This window comes from Schistocerca piceifrons, chromosome 1, assembly GCF_021461385.2.
Source record: "Schistocerca piceifrons isolate TAMUIC-IGC-003096 chromosome 1, iqSchPice1.1, whole genome shotgun sequence".
Taxonomy (NCBI): domain Eukaryota; kingdom Metazoa; phylum Arthropoda; class Insecta; order Orthoptera; family Acrididae; genus Schistocerca; species Schistocerca piceifrons.
In genome coordinates, this window is record NC_060138.1 from 762,037,276 (window position 1) to 762,057,708 (window position 20,433).

General features: G+C 41.8%; 1 protein-coding gene across 1 annotated transcript in view; it reads right to left on the minus strand.

Moving 5' to 3' along the window:
• Positions 1-20,433, minus strand: part of LOC124795848 (probable 3',5'-cyclic phosphodiesterase pde-5) — a 762,693-nt gene that overhangs the window by 84,336 nt on the left and 657,924 nt on the right. The window contains exons 11-12 of the mRNA XM_047259933.1: positions 8,962-9,199; positions 1,138-1,296 (exon numbers count right to left, since the gene is read on the minus strand). Of these exons, the coding sequence (XP_047115889.1) occupies positions 1,138-1,296; positions 8,962-9,199 (397 nt within the window). The remainder of the gene's footprint in view (positions 1-1,137; positions 1,297-8,961; positions 9,200-20,433) is intronic.

Here is a 20,433-nt window from a genome sequence, read left to right on the forward strand (position 1 = left end):
ATATCTGCACCGAAAAGTAAGTGTTAGAAAACTAATAACGCCATACAGAATGGCTAATTACTCAGTGAGTTGCGATTTATTGAATCTGTATCAGTAGACTGTACAGTATATGTTGCATCGTGATAGTGAGGGTGAGCGAACCTTGGAGAATACTGGTGTTCTTTTATATTTATCTATGTGAAAATCCTACGCTCTAGTGCAATTTAGAATACTCTTGTAGAATATTTGACCTCTAGGAACCAATCTTGGAATATTCAGCACAGAAACTGTGCCAAAATACGTGTACTAAGATGTTAAGGTTGAATTGAAGACTGAAATTGACCGAAGTCATAAAATCCTGATGATGCAGTATGCAGTGAGCAAGACCAGGATAGTTATACACCAAGCTGGGCAGATATTTGCGGCGGAAAGGTAAGCCGACCTTTGAAAATATTTTGCGGTGATACTTTAATCACATTACGTGACAAAGTTTGGCAAACGAGCTACAGAAGTGCAGTGAGATAGGTAATATTGTAAGAGACAATTTCAAACTAGTTAAATGTTATCAACGAAGGGAACCAATTGGCCACAGAGTATTCCAGTAAAAATTTATTCACGTTATCAGATACAGCAGCACGCACGAGGCTTTCAAAGCATTCCCTGAGAAGCAAATAAAAGAAACTGGTCCATCTCTGCAGTTACGACTACGATATTATGGATGTTTCCCTTGGTTGTGTAGAGAATTCCTGAAATCATAATAGCCTCACAAATATTCCCAGTTGGGAATGAGATTGATAGGCCCAAAGTATGGAAGTTAATTCTGTACTGAAGCGATTAGGAAACTAATAGTTTTTCAGACAGTCGTAACACGATGCATTCATTCAGTACTCTTGATTTTTTTACACACTTCTTATCGGTTAAGGGTTGTTCTAACTGCTTCGTCAGCTGGAAGAATCAGAGGTTTCTTTATTGAAGATTTCCCGTGGTAGAGCAGTTTGCTTCTTGATGTGTCACTTTAGAAAATATAATTACTTTACCATGTTTCGTGAATCTCGTCAATACGTGGTCCAATATAACTTACTTCTTCTTCATACTTTGTTGTTATACATTTATTTTAAAATGATAGTAAATCACACTACTGTTAGAAACATTTCTTACCTGCTGCAGAATGGTAACTGTTTGATTAAAATGATGATGTTCCATGGTGGACGTGCTGTAGATGGCAGCTAACGGCGATTCTGTGTCCAACATAAACTTGTTATTTTTCCCACGATGATCCAAGTCATGGCACAGCGAAGCAATGTACAAGGCGAGACACTGCAGACATATTCCTTTTTTACAAAATTTGAAAACAGATACAACTTTTAAGAAACATGTCATAAAAGCATTTGCTTTTTTGCAATGGTTGCGGTGTCGGCTACCGAAGGAAGACGTACTCTGTGCGATAAATGTTACATCTGACAGTAAAAATACAAGTGGAACAGAGTAAAATGCAGTATTTTTGTCGCAGCTCTAAGTGACATTTCCAAATATTGAAAAGTAAACTGTGAATAAATTTGATAGATTTACAGACGAAAGAAAAAAAAACACGTACATGGAAAAAATGTTTACAAATTACGAACACTAGTATCTATGATTCTAATGTGAGACCTTAAAGCAGTTGTATTCGAAACGTATACACTTGCTTTTTCCTCTTTTGGATCTTAAAAATGAGAAAATGAAGTAAGGAAACGTTGCTGTACATTAAATCGAGGACTGCTAAATTGCACTTCACTTTAGAACGATTAAGTATAACTTTTAGTTTCTGGAGCCATGGCAATTCCACTTGCATGTACGTTCATATATGGACAGGGCGGGGCCTGAGAATCTGATGGAGTTTAATAACAGCAGACGTACAACTTCGCAATTTTTCACCATTGGCATGTACTAGAGGCTTGTAGACGGGACACCATTTTAGTAGTGATACACCAGTGGGACAATACAGGTCGTATGTTGAGGGTGGAAACTCTTTTTCCAAAAAATGATTTTACTCTGAAGATGCAATGACTGTTCTCACATAATCGTGGTCTTCCTGTCCGAATGATACACTTGTGCACTTCAAAAGAATAAACCATCTGGTTTCGTGGGAAGTGCACGGATACGGTGAAGTACGCGCTGACAATAAATGAGACCTCGGTCCTGCATTCGAAAGCAGGTTTTCCCACTTTAGTAACCGTGAACCAATGTTTACAAAATGTCACATAAGTACTGGAACTTTGAATGAAATCTTCTCGTTTCAAACCCCAGGAATCCGAATATATTACTCAAGTTTTCAGTGGTTTTTACTCCTGGCGACGACGGCGACGACGACGACGGAAACTGCCGTCGAAAGCTTGAGTATTTTATTAGAACTGAGGCGGCTTGAAAACCGAGAAGATATTATTCAAACATGCCGCCGCGAAAGACTTAGAGGACACATTTTGGTACTGTATTTCGTACAAAATACTTATGGCACAAAAAGTCAATGATCTTGACAAAAGCAACTCCACTGTGAATGAAACACACACAACACTGTTGTAATATTCTACAATATTTATTATTTGTTACAAGAACCGATTCTCGGCTGTTACGCCATCATCAGGTACAAAGATAAGTATTGCTGCTGTGAAATATTGTTGCAGAATTACATAACTAGGAGCCTTACAGGACGTAGCCACAAAGATGAAATCCAGGAAAGCAAAATCATCATTTGATATGCACAACATTACTGGACACTTTTTTCCCCCATGGTAAAGACAGTACTCTAGCTTTGGAAAAGCGTGGAATATGTAAAGTTACTTGTAACTGTGGCAAATTCTAAATTGGTCAGCCTGGCAGGGCAATAAATACCCCCTTGAAGAAACACCACAGAGTTGGAAACTTAGAAAAGGAAACTACTTTTATAGACTACCTGCTTAAAGACGGCCATCACTACAAGATGAAACATGAAGTACTACATGATACCCATAAAGAAAGGAAGATGAACTACCTTGAAGTAATGGAAATTAGTAAACAAATGTCCATGGACCCAGGGTTTGTACTGAACGGCCTGACACAGTCCTCTTACCCGCCATTTGTAGCTGAAGATACGACTCATAATACCATCCAAATGTTGTAAATCATCTCTCTTACTCATTTGCCCCATTTTTTCCGTTATTCGGCTACCATACGTTCTCCTGCCCTGGTAAAAAATTTTACTTTCACAGTTGCTTCACTCAGCTGCTTAGTATCACTATTATATGTTCGGCTACATTCCATTATCCTCAATTTGCTTTTGTTGATGTTCATCTTATATCCTCCTTTCGAGCCACTCTACATTCCGTTCAGCTACTTTTCAGGTCCTTTGTGTCTCTGATACAATTACAATGTCATCGGCGAACCTCAAAGCTTTTATCTCTTCTCCATGGATTTTAATTCCTACTCCGAATTTTTCTTTTGTTTCCTTCACTGCTTGCTCAATATACAGATTGAATAACATCAGGGATAGGCTACAACCCTGTCTCACTCCCTTCCCAACCACTGCTTCCCTTTCATGCCCCTCGACTCTTATAACTGCCATCTGGTTTCTGTACAAATTGTAAACAGCCTTTCGCTTCCTGTATTTTACCCCTGCCACCTTCAAAATTTGAAAGAGAGTATTCCACTCAACATTGTTAAAAACTTTCTCTAAGTCTACAAATGCTAGAAACGTAGGTTTGCCTTTCCTTAATCCATTTTCTAAGGTAAGTCGTAGGGTCAGTGTTGCCTCACGTGTTCCAACATTTCTACGGAATCCAAACTGATCTTCCCCGACGTCGGCTTCTACCAGTTTTTCCATTCGTCTGTAAAGAATTCATGGTTGTACTTTGCAGCCGTGGCTTATTAAACTGATAGTTTGGTAATTTTCACACCTGTCAACGCCTTCTTTCTTTGGGATTGGAGTTATTATATTCATCTTGAAGTCTGAGGGTATTACGCCTTTCTCATACATCTTGCTCACCAGATGGTAAAGTTTTGTTAGGCCTGGCTCTCCCAAGGCTGTCAGTAGTTGTAATGGAATGTTGTCTACTCCTGGGGCCTTGTTTCGACTTAGGTCTTTCAGTGCTCTGTCAAACTCTTCACGCAATATCATATCTCCTATTATCTTCATCTATAGTCTCTTCCATTTCCATAATATTGTCCTCAAGAACATCGCCCATGTATAGACCTTCTACATACTCCTTCCACCATACTACTTTCCCTTATTTGCTTAGAACTGGGTTTCCATCCGAGCTCTCGATGTTCAAGTAAGCGGTTGTCTTTTATCCAAAGGTCTCCTAAATTTTCCTGTAGGCAGTATCTATCTTACCCCTAGTGATATGTTCTTCTACATCCTAACATTTGTCCTCTAGCCATCCCTGCTTAGCCATTTTGCACTTCCTGTCGATCTCATTTTTGAGACGTTTGTATTTCTTTTTGCCTGCTTCATTTACTGCATTTTTGTATTTTCTCCTTTCATCAATGAAATTCAATATCTCTTCTGTTGCCCAAGTATTTCTATTAGCCCTCGTGTTTTTACCTACTTGATCCTCTGCTACCTTCACTATTTCATCTCTCAAAGTTACCCATTATTCTTCTACTGTATTTCTTTCCCCCATTCTTGTCAATCGTTCCCTAATGCTCTCCCTGAAACTCTCTACAACATCTGGTTCTTTCAGTTTATCCAGGTCCAATCTCCTCAAATTCCCAACTTTTTGCAGTTTCTTCAGTTTTAGTCTACAGTTCATAACCAATAGATTGTGGTCAGAGTCCACATCTGCCCTTGTAAATGTCTTACAATTTAAAATCTGGTTCCTATGTCTCTGTCTTACCATTACATAATCTATCTGAAACCTTCCAGTGTCCCCAGGTCTCCTCCACGTACACAACCTTCTTTCATGATTCTTAAACCAAGTGTTAGCTATGATTAAGTTATGCTCTGCGTAAAATTCTGCCAGGCGGCTTCCTCTTTCATTCCTTACTCCCACTCGCATTCGGGAGGACGACGGTTCAATCCCGCGTCCGGCCATCCTGATTTAGGTTTTCCTTGATTTCCCTAAATCACTCCAGGCAAATGCCGGGATGGTTCCTTTCAAAGGGCACGGCCGACTTCCTTCCCCGTCCTTCCCTAATCCGATGAGACCGATGACCTCGCTGTCTGGTCTCCTTCCCCAAAACCAACCAACCAACCTTACTCCCATTCCATATTCACCTACTACGTTTCCTTCTCTTCCTTTTCCTACTATCGAGTTCCAGTCACCCATGACTATTAAATTTTCGTCTCCCTTCACCATCTGAATAATTTCTTTTCTCTCATCATACATTTCATCAATCTCTTCGTCATCGGCGGAGCTAGTCGGCATATAAACTTGTACTACTGTGGTAGGCGTGTGCTTCGAATCTATCTTGGCCAAAATAATGCATTCACTATGCTGTTTGTAGTAGCTTACTCTTATTCCTATTTTATTATTCATTATTAAACCTTCTCCAGCATTACCCCTATGTGATTTTGTATTTATAACCCTGTATTCACCTGACCAGAAGTCTTGTTCCTCCTGCCACCGAACTTCACTAATTCCCAGTATATATAACTTTAACCTATCCATTTCCCTTTTTAAATTTTCTAACCTACCTGCCCGATTAAGGGATCTGACATTCCACGCTCCGATCCGTAGAACGCCAGTTTTCTTTCTCCTGATAACCACGTCCTCCTGAATAGTCCCCGCCCGGAGATCCGAATGGGGGACTATTTTACCTCCGGAATATTTTACTCAAGAGGACGCCTTCATCCTTTAACCATACAGTAAAGCTTCATGCCGTCGGGAAAAATTACGGCTGTAGTTTCCCCCTGATTTCATTCATAATGTATAAAATATTCTACCAAGAACCGATGGAACAGTCAGTCAATGCAACTACATTGTATTATAGGCGACATGCTTAATGTTATTTACTGGTGACACAGTCCTGATACTTGATAACGAAGTGAATTTTTATGTTTCAGGTGCGGTGAAGAATCGAAATAAGCGTTACTAATCCGCAGTTGCTGCACGTTCACCCTCTTCGCGGGTCACACACCGCTGCTGGTGTGATTACGGTTCCACATTTCGTTGATGGAAATGAGGTATTAGTAATCCTTATGGCTTCAAACTAAAACTGGAAGCTTATATGGCCCACCTGGTAAATGAGGTCTTACAGATAAATTTGTGTGTGTGAGTAAATATATATTGTACTGTTTGCGCGTGTTTTGAAGTTAGGAAAGGATAATAGAGAAAATGGTGTGAAGTGTGAACTGTTATAGATTGCAGATAACTACTGTGAAAATTATAATATTTTTGAGTAAGTAAAAGATATAGAGGCGTTAATGAAATTCTGACACCGAAGGGAGTTGGTACACACATATTCGGAGCTGTTTTGCTTCTCCCCTCCCACCCCCCCCCCCCACCCCCCGCCCTCTCTCTCACCCATAAATTTATATTATTTAATTTAAGAGAAGCTCTACTACGAATTTGATTTGAGACACTGCAAACATCCTGCGCAGGATGATAAGCATTTGAGGCGCAGGTGGCCACAGCTTGCTTTAATTCTAAGCGCTGCTATGGCCAGGTATGGATCCAGAGTTCGGTTCCGGACGGGGGTGTCACACTTTGTGACAGTCTCCACTCTTTCCCACCTCCTCCACCCAAAAATATCTAACTTGCGATCACCACCACTGTGAACATGCCACGGATGCCTACGATTACATTAATAGCAATAATTCGATATTTTATTACAATAATAACTTTCTTACTTCACTGATTACTTTGCTTTTACATCATATCCAAGGTTCACAAATGGCTCTGAGCACTATGGGACTTAACATCTGTGGTCATCAGTCCCCTAGAACAAAGACCTACTTAAACCTAACTAACCTAAGGACATCACACACATCCATGCCCGAGGCAGGATTCGAACCTGCGACCGTAGCGGTGGCGCGGTTCCAGAGTGAAGCGCCTAGAACCGTACGGCCACACCGGACGGCCCATTTCCAAGGAGTTCCATGTCAGAGAACTACGGCATTTGAAAAGGATTAATCGACAAATTTGAGGAGCACATTTGTCACGTTAATATTAATGAACTATAACAGCAAAATCAAAATTTTCTCAGTATAAAGTGCGCATTCATCATTGTAAATATTTCACTTAGCACTACGATTGTGAACATAGGTCTGCAGAATTTGACTATACGTTCCTGTGAATGAGAGGAATGCTGTTTACTTTAGTCATTTACGCCTTTATTCTAGAATCGGTCTTACTTTTCTCTTTCTGTTTCGGCTTTCTGAACTTTATGAAGTTCGTGCGTTCTACCAGTGGCCTCCCAAATAGTTATTCGAGTTATGTATGTAAATGGGTGCCCTCACCTGTCAGAACGCAAGCCCGTCACGTGGGCAACAAACTGAAAAGGGTCTTGTAATTTTCAAGGATCCCTTGCATTTTCGAGACTTAGCTTTTGGGCTGCTTTATTCTTCGAAAGTTAGTTCACAAAGACGGAAATTTATATTTGTAAAAATATAAACGCTTTTACTAATTTTTTTTGTGTAAGTGTGGAGGGGGGAGGTGGAAAAAGGGGGGGGGGGAGACTGCCACCCTACCGTCACCAGCGATGTGCACCTGCCTACGGTCCACTTCCAGAAGACGCAGGCAATCACTTTATTTGTTCTGGGCGCCACGGAGTAGTTTGTTTTCTTCGCGAACGCCAGAGCTTTGTCTTTGTGACATGGATTTGTAGCAGTAACGACAGATACATTGCAGGCGTGATGACTGTGGACGAAGTGGACAACAAAGGGCTTCCCCTTGAAGAGAAGTGATCAATATTTAAGTTTGTGTCACTGTCACAGATGCTGCCGGATGACGGGGATCCCAGCTGCACCGTGATGCGTATGTGAACCACCTGTCCCCAGGATCGAAACGATTTGTTTGTGGAATGGACATTCCTGACCGACTCATCAGTGATTCACAATGGAAATCGTACCCCGATGATTACATACCGCGGCAACGGTCAAGCTGCAATAAGGTCGACAGATAAGCCCCATTCGGAATGACACTTTTAATGTGTCAGAATACTGCAGTTTATCCTATCTTCCAACGTATACGAGATGACAAGCAGAGTTCTACATTCGTATTTACTAAAAGATTGACGACCCGTTATGTTATACTGACACTACTAAAGGAGAGAAATTAGATGTATATTCTATAATATTTTCGCGGGTCTGTCACCAGAGTGTTATGTCTTCTTGCCACAATCTTTCGACGACGTGGCTCGTTATCATCAGTTGCTCCCTGACGTTCTCAATTCTCAGGGGAACTGCTCTTTCTTTTATGCACCCAATTACCATCCTTCCTTCACGTTTTTCCGCTCCTGGAGTCGATGTTCCTTATTCCGTCAGCACCTGAAGTTTCCTCGTACGTCTCAGTTTGTCAGACATCAATAGAGAAGGACATAGTCACATCTTTCCATCTTAGGACTGTTTGACGAAATCATAATTGAAGCGGAGCAATTCAGTACCTTACCTTCAATTTTGTCTCATGTTATAGCATAAAAATAATGAAATAAGTTCAACTAAAGACAAAATAATTTCAGGAGGGCATCTCCGAAATAATTTGAGCATCATTTGCTTTGATATCAAGCACACACTATTGAAGAAGAGAAAAAGCTGAGTTGAAAGGGGTGAAACACACTGATTGCAAACACGACTGGCTGATGTAATAAAATCGATTTAATTTTTTAACACTGACAGTTAAAACCATTACCATTTTTCCAACATTTTACAAACAGGATTTTTGATGTACAGATGTTGTTAGTGACGTCCCATAGGTAATTAATATTTCATTCTGGTGTTTCCACGTGACAAACAACTTATAGCCTCACAGTCTTGTACTATCTGCCTGTCTTACTCCTGAGTTAATTAACACCAGGTGAGGAATTACGTACCTCGTTGTGCTTGAAGGCAGCCCTCGAGTGCTTCATGATGGAGTACATTGAGTTTGCGACGGAGAAACCGTGAGTCCAATTGTGGTAGGGCACACGGCGATAATTCTTCCGGACGGTCAACGTGAATCTGATGAGACTATCGCAATCGAACGAAGACAGCCCGAACAGGTCTTTGAACATGAATATAGCGTGGCGCGCCTTCTCGTAGTCATCCAGCTTGAACACGTTGAAATAATAACTGAAACAAGAAAAGCTACAGGTGAGGATATTTTTGATTTATCAATTTTCTTATGATACGAATATGTCAATAGATATAGAATTGATTGTTACACTATGCCTTTGCCACAGGCAGCCAAGATCATTGCATGGTAGACCATCGATTTCAATCCTGAGAGTAATTATGATTTTCTCACGAAATTAAGCTATTTTTAAACAAATAGTATTTAGTTGTACTAATGTTTACGTATAATTTTCATCACCAGTCACTTGACATTCAGTATTTAATAAAGCTCTCCTCCCAGCTTTCTCATGCACTGCGGTCTTAACCGATGCTATGAAAATAGACTGTGGCAACACAGAAATGTCAACATTTTGACTAAAGACTGGTGATGAGTATCCACAAGTACTGTAAAAATCCAGAAGTGCATTGATTCAGTTCGGTACGATGAAGAGATTATCGACTACCGTTGCAATGACTACAAAACAGAGAAAGTGAATGAGCTTAGATCATGACTTACGATTTGCAGTACCTACAACAAAAGTGTTTAAAAAGAAGTTTGTTAGAAATAAGTCGTACCAACTGCCCCACTGACTGATTATTTATTGTTTTAATAAACCATCAGTAAAAAAGTGTTAAGTTAGTGTTATTTTTCTTTTGTCATTTGAAAAATAGGCATTTTTCTATTCTTTTAAATTTTAAGTTAGGTGCTAATCTTCGTTGGAGTATCTGTTCTCGTCTGTTATCGTCTCACAAAGGCTAGGGACCACTGTGCCATACAGTTTAAATATTTTGGCTTTAAGGCGACAACAAGAATGCAATTGTAATAGAAGCACCAGTATACACTTAGGAGCAAAAGCTTTTGTGTCGAAAATTGCCAGAGACTGTGGCACTTGCCATATCTCACATCAATTTTCAAATAATCCGTACGTAATTTGTCTGGTAAAGCATGTAATTAGTCGTAGTTGCCAGCATAAACTTATATAATCTTGGACAGAGAAATATCGGCCAGTCACCACGTATACCAGGTTCTAACGGTGGCGAAAATGTTACTGGCTGTGATGACGGTAGCTATTGTTCCGTCCAAGGATTTTGGACAGAACGGACAATGAATCGGACTCTTTCAGCAAATATCTTGGAGGAGGACAGCCTCAGGCGGTGTGACATGTCGGAACGAAGAGCGAGCCTGTCTGTTCGTGTGACTTCAGGTGAGAGCTGTGTACTGCAATGTTGCCTAGCAAACGGGGCCATGAATGTGGAGCTGGAGGGTTAAAACGACAACAATGGCATGGCAAGCACAAGTAAAACAGAACAGTCAGTTTTTGTGTCTGTATGGGAAAATCTTTTGCTATTTGTGCGATGCAAAGCTGCAAAGTGTTTAGTACTGAACAAAGAAGGATAGAGTATTAAGGAACGTAATTTACAACGTCATTATTCTATGTGTCACACAAAAGAATATGAGAAATATCAAGGAGAAGATCGTGACGCAGTAATATCGGAAATAAAGGAATGTGCCTATGTGGACGACTCTCTAAGTAGGAAAGCGCCTAGGCGCTTCAGTCTGGAACCGCGTGACCGCTACGGTCGCAGGTTCGAATCCTGCCTCGGGCATGGATGTGTGTGATGTCCTTAGGTTAGTTAGGCTTAAGTTGTTCTAAGTTCTAGGGGACTGGTGACTTGTTAAGTCCCATAGTGCTCAGAGCCATTTGAACCATTTTTAGGAAAGCGTCTGTCCGTCTGAGCCACAGGATAGCTCTTCGTATAGCCATGAAAGTAAGCCCGTTTGCTGCAGGAGACCTTGCGAAAGAAATGATTGTGACGGCCGCTGAATAAATGTGTCCACATTTGATTGAAGACTTTGAAAGAGTACACTGAGATGACAAAAGTCGCGGGATAGCGATATGCACATATACGGATGGTGGTAATACCACGTACACAAGGTATAAAAGGGCAGTGTATTGTATTTGTACTCAGGTGATTCATGTGAAAAGGTTTCAGACCTGATTATATCCACGTGACAGGAATTAACAGACGATGAACGCGGAATGATAGTCGTAGCTAAACCCATGGAACATTTGATTCCGGAAAACGTTAGGGAGTTCAGTATTCCAGGATTCACAGTGTCAAGAGTGTGCCGAGGATACCAAATTTCAGGCATGCCTCTCACCACGGTCAACACAGCGGCCGACGGCCTTCGTTTAACAACTGAGAGCAGCGGCGTTTGCGTAGAGTTGTCAGCGCTAACAGATAAACAACTCTGCGCGAAGTAACAGCAGAAATCAATGTGTGACGTACGACGAACGTATCTATTAGGACAGTGCGGCGACATTTTCTGCTTATGGGCTATAGCAGCAGACGACCGACGCGAGTACCTTTGCAAACAGCAGAACGTAACCCACAGCGCCTCTCCTGGGCTAGTGCCCATATCGGTTGGATCCTAGGCGATTGGAAAATGTGGGCTGGTCAGATGAGGCCCTTTCAGTTGGTGAGAGTTGATGGTAGGGTTCGAATGTGGCGCAGACCCCATGAAGCCGTGGACCAAGTTATCAACAAGGCACTGTGCTAGCTAATGGTGAGTCCTTAATCGTGTGGACTGTTTTACATAGAATGGACTGGGTCCTCTGCTCCAACTAAAGCTGTCATTGACTGGAAATGGTTATTTTCGGCTACCTGGAGACCATTTGCAGCCTTTCATGTACATCATATTCCCAAACAAGTATGGAATTGTCACCAGGACACAATAGTTCGCACTTGGTTGAAGCACATTCTGGATAATTCGAGCGAATGATTCAGCCAGCCAGGTCTCCCGACTTGGGTCCCATCGAATATACATGGGACATAATCGAGAGGTCAGTTCTTGCGCAAAATCCTGCACGGACAACACTTTCGCAATTATGACTGGCTATAGAGGCAGCATGGCTCAGTGTTTCTGCAGGGGTCCTCCATCAACTTGTTGAGCCCATGTCATGTCCAGCTGCCGCACTAAGCCGGGCAATAGGAAGTCCGACACGACATTAGGAGGTATCCCGTGATTTTCTGTCATCTCAGTGTAAGTTTGTCTCCTAAGACTATTGTGCGACTTGTTGAGGAAATGGGTGCAGACGTCCAAGAGGAACTAGGTGTTATGGCACGTAATTTGAACGAGGAGCATTTAATAAATTATGCAACACACTTTTTGGAAGCAGGTTGTTTCTGATCAGGACTCCAATACACCATATTAGTCCCCACTCTTTTGGCTACTAAACCATATTTTTCAATATAGACTGCCCTGGGAAGGCTTATACCACTTGGTACCACTCTATAATGTATGGCTGCATCAACAATCTCCTCATCATCCACGTACTGCTTCCCGCGTAGTGCATCTTTCATTGGGGCAAACCGAAGTGGGAAGCTGCGAGATCCGGGCTGTAGGATGGATGAGGAAGTAGTCCAATCTAATTTTGTGAGCTCCTCTTGGGAGAGCAGACTTGTGTGAGGCCTTGGTTGTCAAGAAGAAGGAGAGTTGCGTTTACATTTTTGTGGTGGCGAACACATTGCAGGAGTCACAGCTGTGTGCGGCTGGCCAGCACGCGGGATGATCGGACAGGTTCGCGCTACCTTGTTGCGATGATGACAGACGCCTCGCTCAATGACTAACCATGCTTTTGTACACTGATGAGTTTCCGTAGACATTATGGACGCACCTATGAATATCTGTGATGATATGGTTTTCCGCCAAAAGAAACTCAATGACAGCTCTCCGCTTGGAAAGCACCTCTGTTACAGACGCCATTTCGAATGCTACATATAACGCTGCCCTCTATCAGAACTTCTTGGAATCTAAAGAGACTGAAGTGGGAATATTCCATGACAAATTCTGCATTTTTTAAACCGTAATTGGCCGAGAAAGGAAGTGTTGCATTACAATTGAACGCCCCTCCTATATTATTCCTTAGCTGTCGATTAGAGTACTGATGTGTCAGATACTGCGAAATTAGCGATTTTCATTAGGGGCGCCGATCACAAGTTGAACATCAGAGGAAGTTTTCGATTTAGTTTCCCTTATGGGCACCAACACGGGTTTGGACAAGTTCATATGTTTTGAAAGAGATGTTGGAAACGCGGGCCTGAGTTGGAACAAGCTTGTTTCTGTCGCAACAGATGGCCTCTGTCTATGGTAGGACTAAATGTTGGATTCTTAACACGGATATAAGAACATATGAAACTTGTTACTGGTGAAACACACTATCTCATTGCAGTCCACAACATTCTTCATCAAGACACTCTTCGAGCTAAGTACATTAAATTCAAGAATTTCATAGATACCGTGGCACGAGTTGCAAATTGTATCAAGCCAAGAGGCCTTAAACATAGACAGTCTAAAAGTTTTCTTGAAGAATGTGGCAGTCAGTATGGTGACCGTCCTTATCACTATAACGTGCTATGACCAGCGCTAAGACGTCAGAGTTTCTTTGAGTTAAAGGACGAAGTAGCATTATTCGTGACTAATAAAAGAAGTCTGTACCTCACCTGAAAGAAAAGATTTTAGACTTAGCTTTCCTTGCTAATTTAAATGGTCATTTGGACGACTTAAATGCCTGACTTCAAGACAAGAGCTGAATCATAACAAATATGTACTATAGAATCAAAGCCTCCAACCAAATGACATTGGATCTGTTGACGAATCAACTCCCAGTTGGGAACACTGTGCATTTTCCGAAGTTACTGCACGTTCGTTCTTCATATATTAGTCTCGCTGAGGAGTACGTGCAAGTCTTACAAAATCTTCGCAATCAGTTTTGCGTCGGGATTTCAAGAAGTAGAAGCTTTGTCTACTACGTCTCAGCTCTTTGCAACCCCGCATTCAGTGACTGTCAGCAATGTTCGTACCAGGTACCAAATGGAAATGTTAAATTAACAATGTGACGATTTGTTGAAGTACTGATATGACCACAAGAAAGAAAGACCTGGATGATTTCTACAACGGTATTCTCCAATCCAGATTTCCGAGGTTGTACGCATTTGCTGCACGGACATTACGCATATGCGGTTCGACATAAGTGTGTCGTCAATTTCTTTCTGTTATGAAATTAGCAAAGTCGAAATCCCGGAGCGCTTTGTCAGATCACAACCTAACATGCAGTCTTCAATTAAAAATGTTCCAAAGATTACATTATAACATTTTTACACTACTTAAAGAAATACTAAACAGGAAATGTCGGAAAACGTCAACGTAATTACTCTGTACGGCTCTCTTCTAAATAGTAATGAAAGTGGTATTATGTTCTGTTCTATTAACGTTATAACATGGCTGTACTTCATATAAACTAGAACGTTTACGTATTTTCTCATAGGGTAGAGCCGAATACAATCGTTTGTAATCCGTGATCGTGACCGTGCCCATCGAAACAGGAAGCGGCTACACGGGTAGCGGGAGCTGTGTGGAGGGGACTGGGCGGTTTTTTAGGATGGAGGGCCTCAGGGAACCGCAGAAAGGGCGTTAGTCTAAAAGGGGGCGGGTAGAACACAGTAAGTTAGTTGTAGAAACGATCGATATTGTAGTTGTAAATTGTCGTAGCTGTGTTGGGAAAGAACCAGAGCTCCAAGCCCTAACAGAAAGCACTGAAGCTCAAATAGTTACAGGTAAAATAAGCTAGCTAAATCCGGAAATAAGTTCAGCAGAAATTTTTTCTAACGATCTAACAGTGTTCAGAAAGAATAGATTAAATACTATTGGTGGTGGAGTATTTATTGTGTCAGAAGTAGTTTGCTTTGTAGAGAAATTGAAGTAGATAGTTTCTGCGAAATAGTATGGGTAGAAGTTATACCTGACAATCGTACTAAACTATTAATTTGGTCGTTTTACCGACCCCCCGCCCCGACTCAGAAGATATAGTTGCTGAACAATTCAAAGAAAACTAGAGTCTCATTTCAAATAGGTACCCCACTCATACAATTATAGTCGGTGACGACTTTAATCTGCCCTCGGTATGCTGGAAAAATTATACGTTTAAATCCGGCGGCAGGCATAAAGCGTCGTCCAAAATTGTAATGAACGCTTTATCAGAAAATTATTTTGAACAATGAGTCCACTCGAAGCATAAATGGTTGCGAAAGCATACTTGACCTGTTAGCAACAAATAATCCTTGACAAATTGTATCGTGATGAATACAGGGATTAGCGACCACTAGGCAGTAGCTGCTAGACTGAATACCGTAACTCCCACAACGATCAAATAGAAACGCAAAGTATAGCTATTTAAAAAGCTGATAAAAATGCTCTTAACGCCTTTTTAAGATACAGTCTGCACTCCTTCCGATCTGATCATGTAAGCGTAGACAAGTTGTGGAAAGATTTCGAAGAGATAGTATCGACAGCAATTGAGAGATATACACCACATAAATTAATAAGTGATGATACTGATCCCCCATGGTACACAAAAGGGGTCAGATCGCTGTTACAGAAGCAGCGAGAAAAGCAAGTCAAATTTAAAAGGACGCAAAATCTCCAAGAGTGGCAAAGTTTTGCAGAAGTTCGAAATATAGCGCGTACTTCAATGCGAGATGCTTTCAATAATTTCCACACCGAAACTCTGCCTCGAAATCTGGCAAAAAACCCAATGATATATTTGGGAACATATACTGTATTCGAATATTATGAAGTACCTCGAAGAAAACAATTTATTGACACGTAGTCAGCACGGATTCAGAAAATATCGTTCTTCAGAAACGCAACTAGCTCTTTATACTCATGAAGTAATGAGTGCTATCGACAGGGGATGTCAAATTGATTCCATATTTTTAGATTTCCAGAAGGCTTTCGACACCATTCCTCACAAGCGTCTTCTAACCAAACTGCATGCCTGTGGAATATCCCCTCAGTTGTGCGACTGGATTCGTGATTTCCTGTCAGAAAGGTCACATTTCGTAGGAAAAGACGGAAAGTCATCGAGTAAAACAGAAATAATATCCGGCGTTCCCCAAGGAAGTGTTATAGCCCGTCTATTGTTCCTGATCTATATTAACGACGTAGGAGACAATTTAAGTAGCCGTCTTAGATTGTTTGCAGATGATGCTGTCCTTTACCGTCTTGTTAAGTCATCAGATGACCAAAACGAATTGCAAAATGATTTAGATATCTGTATTGCGCGAAAAGTGGCAATTGACCATGAATAAAGAAAAGTGTGAAGTTATTCACATGAGTACTAAAAGAAATCTGCTAAATTTCAATCACGCGATAAGTCACTTAAATCTGTAGGCTGTAAATTCAACTAAATATTTAGGGATTACAATTACAAATGTCCTAAATTGGATCGATCACATAGATAATGTTGTGGGTATAGCCAAGCAAAGACTGCGATACATTGCAGAACACTTAGAAGGTGCGACAGGTCCACTAAAGAGACTGCTTACATCACGCTTGTCCGCCCTATTCTGGAATATTGCTGTGCGGTGTGGGATCCGCATCAGATGGGGCTGACGGATGACATCGAAAAAATACAAAGAAGGGCAGCTCGTCTTGTATTATCGCGAAGTAGGGGAGATGGTGCCACAGACATGATACGTGAACCGGAGTGGCTGTCATTAAAACAAAGGCATTTTCCGTTGCGACGGGATCATCTCATGAAATTTCAATCACCAGTTTTCTCCCCAGATTGCGAAAACATTCTGTTGGCACCCACCTACATAGTGAGAAATGATCATCACGGTAAAATAAGAGAAATCAGGGCTCGCACAGAAAAATTTATGTGCTCGTTTTTCCCGCGCGCCGTTCGAGAGTGGAACGGTAGAGTGGTTCATTGAACCCTCTGCAGGCACTTTATTGTGAATAGTAGAGTAATCACGTAGATGTAGATATAGATTATTTAACTGTAACAGTCAGCATTAAAATTACGATACCCAAGTCGTAAGCTGTGTCAATAATACCAGATCTGTTTCCTGCTTTTCCTGAATTGCTGTAACCCGAACGCCTCTTCCTCGACAGCAACAGTGCAGGGGGCGGTAACGTCACTTGCTGAACCTTTCTTACTTGGCAGCATGCACAGCGATGTGGACGGACATCATACTGGTGCTACGTATCCATACCTGACATACCCTATTGTCGGACGAATCACGGTTCAACAACAATGGAGTTATCAATCGTCACACCATGCATGCGCAGTTCGGTTGTGTATGACACTACTGAGAATAGATTCTTCATGGACAGTGGGCTGTAATCGTATTGGGTGATGATGTGTGTAGCAACCTCATTTGCTACATTTCTTTGTTGGTATTCAGCTGCAGCTATTTTTTACCGTTAGCTGTACAAGCGCTGTCGTTATTCACTTCGACTTGACGGGGTTGCATCATGCTCCGTTGTGGTCGTCCGGAAACTACTCCGTGCTAAGAATCCTGGCAACTAAGGACCTGTCCTTTGCTGCAACCGTTTGTCAGACATTAACGGCAATATATTTTTTCCTGTCGGTTCAGTACAAAAAGAAAAGCCCTTTCACAAGCGGCGCCGAAGGTTGACCACCAACAGCTCTTCACTGACAAATATCATCGGCCTACACGAGAGATAATGTAGTGTGCTTCACCGCTCATAAAAACGTCCTGCGCGGCTCTGTCAGGCATGGAGCCTATGCGGAGAGAAATTCTCCCACCGCTTTTAGCTTTGTTTTACCCAAACATGCTGCAGCACTTTCTATGCCATCCTTCAGTAACTTTTACTTACTTTCTTCCTTATATTACGCCATCGGTTATATATATTGACAGTTCAATGTTTACTATCTCTTATTACAGTTTCTTGTGGTTCTTTTTTGCTGTGGCCTTGTTTCCCGTGTTTGCCTTGCTTCTTTTATTTATGACCCATCAAAAAATTAATTTCAGGCTGTAGAACTTATGGTACGTATAAAACTACCAATAAACACCTAAGTGACAATATCGTTTGAGAAAGAAAATAAATAAAACTACTAAAGATCGCACAGAATGTGTTGAAACGTGTCAGCAAAAGGAAGTAAAGCAAAGTTCCACGCTGTGGCCCAGAGAAACTAATCGAGAACGACCGACCGCTATGTCACCTCTGCCAATGCCATCATTTGGACGAGGTATGCAGATACATGGGGTCAGCACACCGCTCTCCCGGTCGTTGCAGCCCTACTTGACCTCGGAGCCACTACTTTTTACTCAAGTAGCTGCTAGTCGGTACGATATGGCTAAGTGCAGCCCGAAACAGAACCCCCCCCCCCCTTCTAAAGAAAAAGATCTCCGGCATCACCGGGAATCAAATCCAGGTCATCTGCAGCGTAGGCAAACACGCTGACCACGGAAGTACGGAGGAGGCTGGTGAAACATGTTAGGCAAGAATAAAATAAATCCAGTGTCGGAATTTCAGTGGAATTTTGATTAGAGAATACGGAAAGAAGAGTTACAACATCCAAAGGATGATGGAGGTTATTATTTCGTGCAGGTACTTACATACGAGATAATGTCGATAATGGCAATAATAATAAAAAATTGGCGAGGTGCGAGTAGGACTAGCGCACTGAGAATTTTGTACAAACTTAAATATGTATTGACAGTTCATCCGTGGTGGGAATCGAGAATCCCGGCCATTTTTGCGTGTTATCAACATTGATACTGGTAAGATATCGGTCGCAGGTAATCCAAGGTTTTTGGGAACATTTTAATTTCAATAATATGGACCTTGTTGTCAATCCATGCCTCAACGATACGGATAGCGGTACCGTAGGTGCAACCGCAACGCAGGGATATCTGTTGAGAGTCCAGACAAACGTGTGCTTCCTGAAGAGGGGCAGCAGTCTTTCCAGTAGTTGCAGGGGCAGTATCATTGACTGATCTGGCCTTGTAACACAACCAAAATGGCCCTGCTGTGTTGGTACTGTGAACGGTTAAAAGCAAGCGGAAACTATAGCCGTAATTCCTCCCTTGGGCATGCAGCTCTACTGTATGGTTAAATGATGATGGTGTCCTATTGGGTAAAATATCCAGGGGTGAAATAAACTCCCATTCGAGAATGAGATTTTCACCCTGCAGTGGAGTGTGTGCTGATATGAAACTTCCTGGCAGATCAAAACTGTGTGCCGGACCGAGACTCGAACTTGGGAGCTTTGCCTTTCGAGGGCAAGTAGGCCCGTGAAAGGCCAAGGTCCCGAGTTCGAGTCTCGGTCCGGCATACAGTTTTAATCTGCCAGGAAGTTTCAAACCACCATTTGGATGTCGGACCGCGGACTACTCAGGGGGATGGTGTCAAACTGGCATTGTAGGATTGGAGCGTAGAGTATTAGATCTCTTAAACAGGCAGGTAGGTTAGGGAATCTAAAAACGGAAATGGATAGGTTGAAGTTAGATTCAGATGAATACTGAGTTACAAAAATAAAGTCAAACACGAGTAATGCAGAAGTGGGTTTAATAATGAATAAGAAAGTAGTAACGCGGGCAAATAAATTACTATGAACAGCGTAGTGAACGCATTATCGTAGCCCACACCTACCATAGTATTACAAGTTTATATGCCAACTATCTCCGCAGATGATGAAGTTCCTTCTCTAGATTGTCGCACAGATGACAAAATGGTAGATATCGAAATAGATGACAGAGGGATAGAAAAACAATTAAAATCGCTCAAAAGAGGAAAGCCCGCTGGGCCTGATGGGATACCAGTTTGATTTTACACAGAGTACGCGAAGGAACTTGCCCTCCTTCTTGCAGCGGTGTACCGTAGGTCTCTAGAAGAGCGTAGCGTTCCAAAGGATTGGAAAAGGCCACAGGTCATCCCCGTTTTCAAGAAGGGACGTCGAACAGATGTGCAGAACTATAGACCTATATCTCTAACGTCGATCAGTTGTAGAATTTTGGAACACGTATTATGTTCGAGTATAATGACTTTTCTGGAGACTAGAAATCTACTCTGTAGGAATCAGCATGGGTTTCGAAAAAGACGATCGTGTGAAACCCAGCTCGCGCTGCACGAGACTCAGAGGGTTCCGAGGTAGATGCCGTGTTTCTTGACTTTCGCAAGACGCTTGACACAGTTCCCCACAGTCGTTTAATGAACAAAGTAAGAGCGTGTGGACTATCAGACCAATTGTGTGATTGGATTGAAGAATTCCTAGATAACAGAACGCAGCATATCATTCTCAATGGAGAGAAGTCTTCCGAAGTAAGAGTGATTTCAGGTGTGCCGCAGGGGAGTGTCGTAGGACCGTTGCTATTCACAATATACATAAATGACCTTGTGGATAACATCGGAAGTTCACTGAGGCTTTTTGCGGATG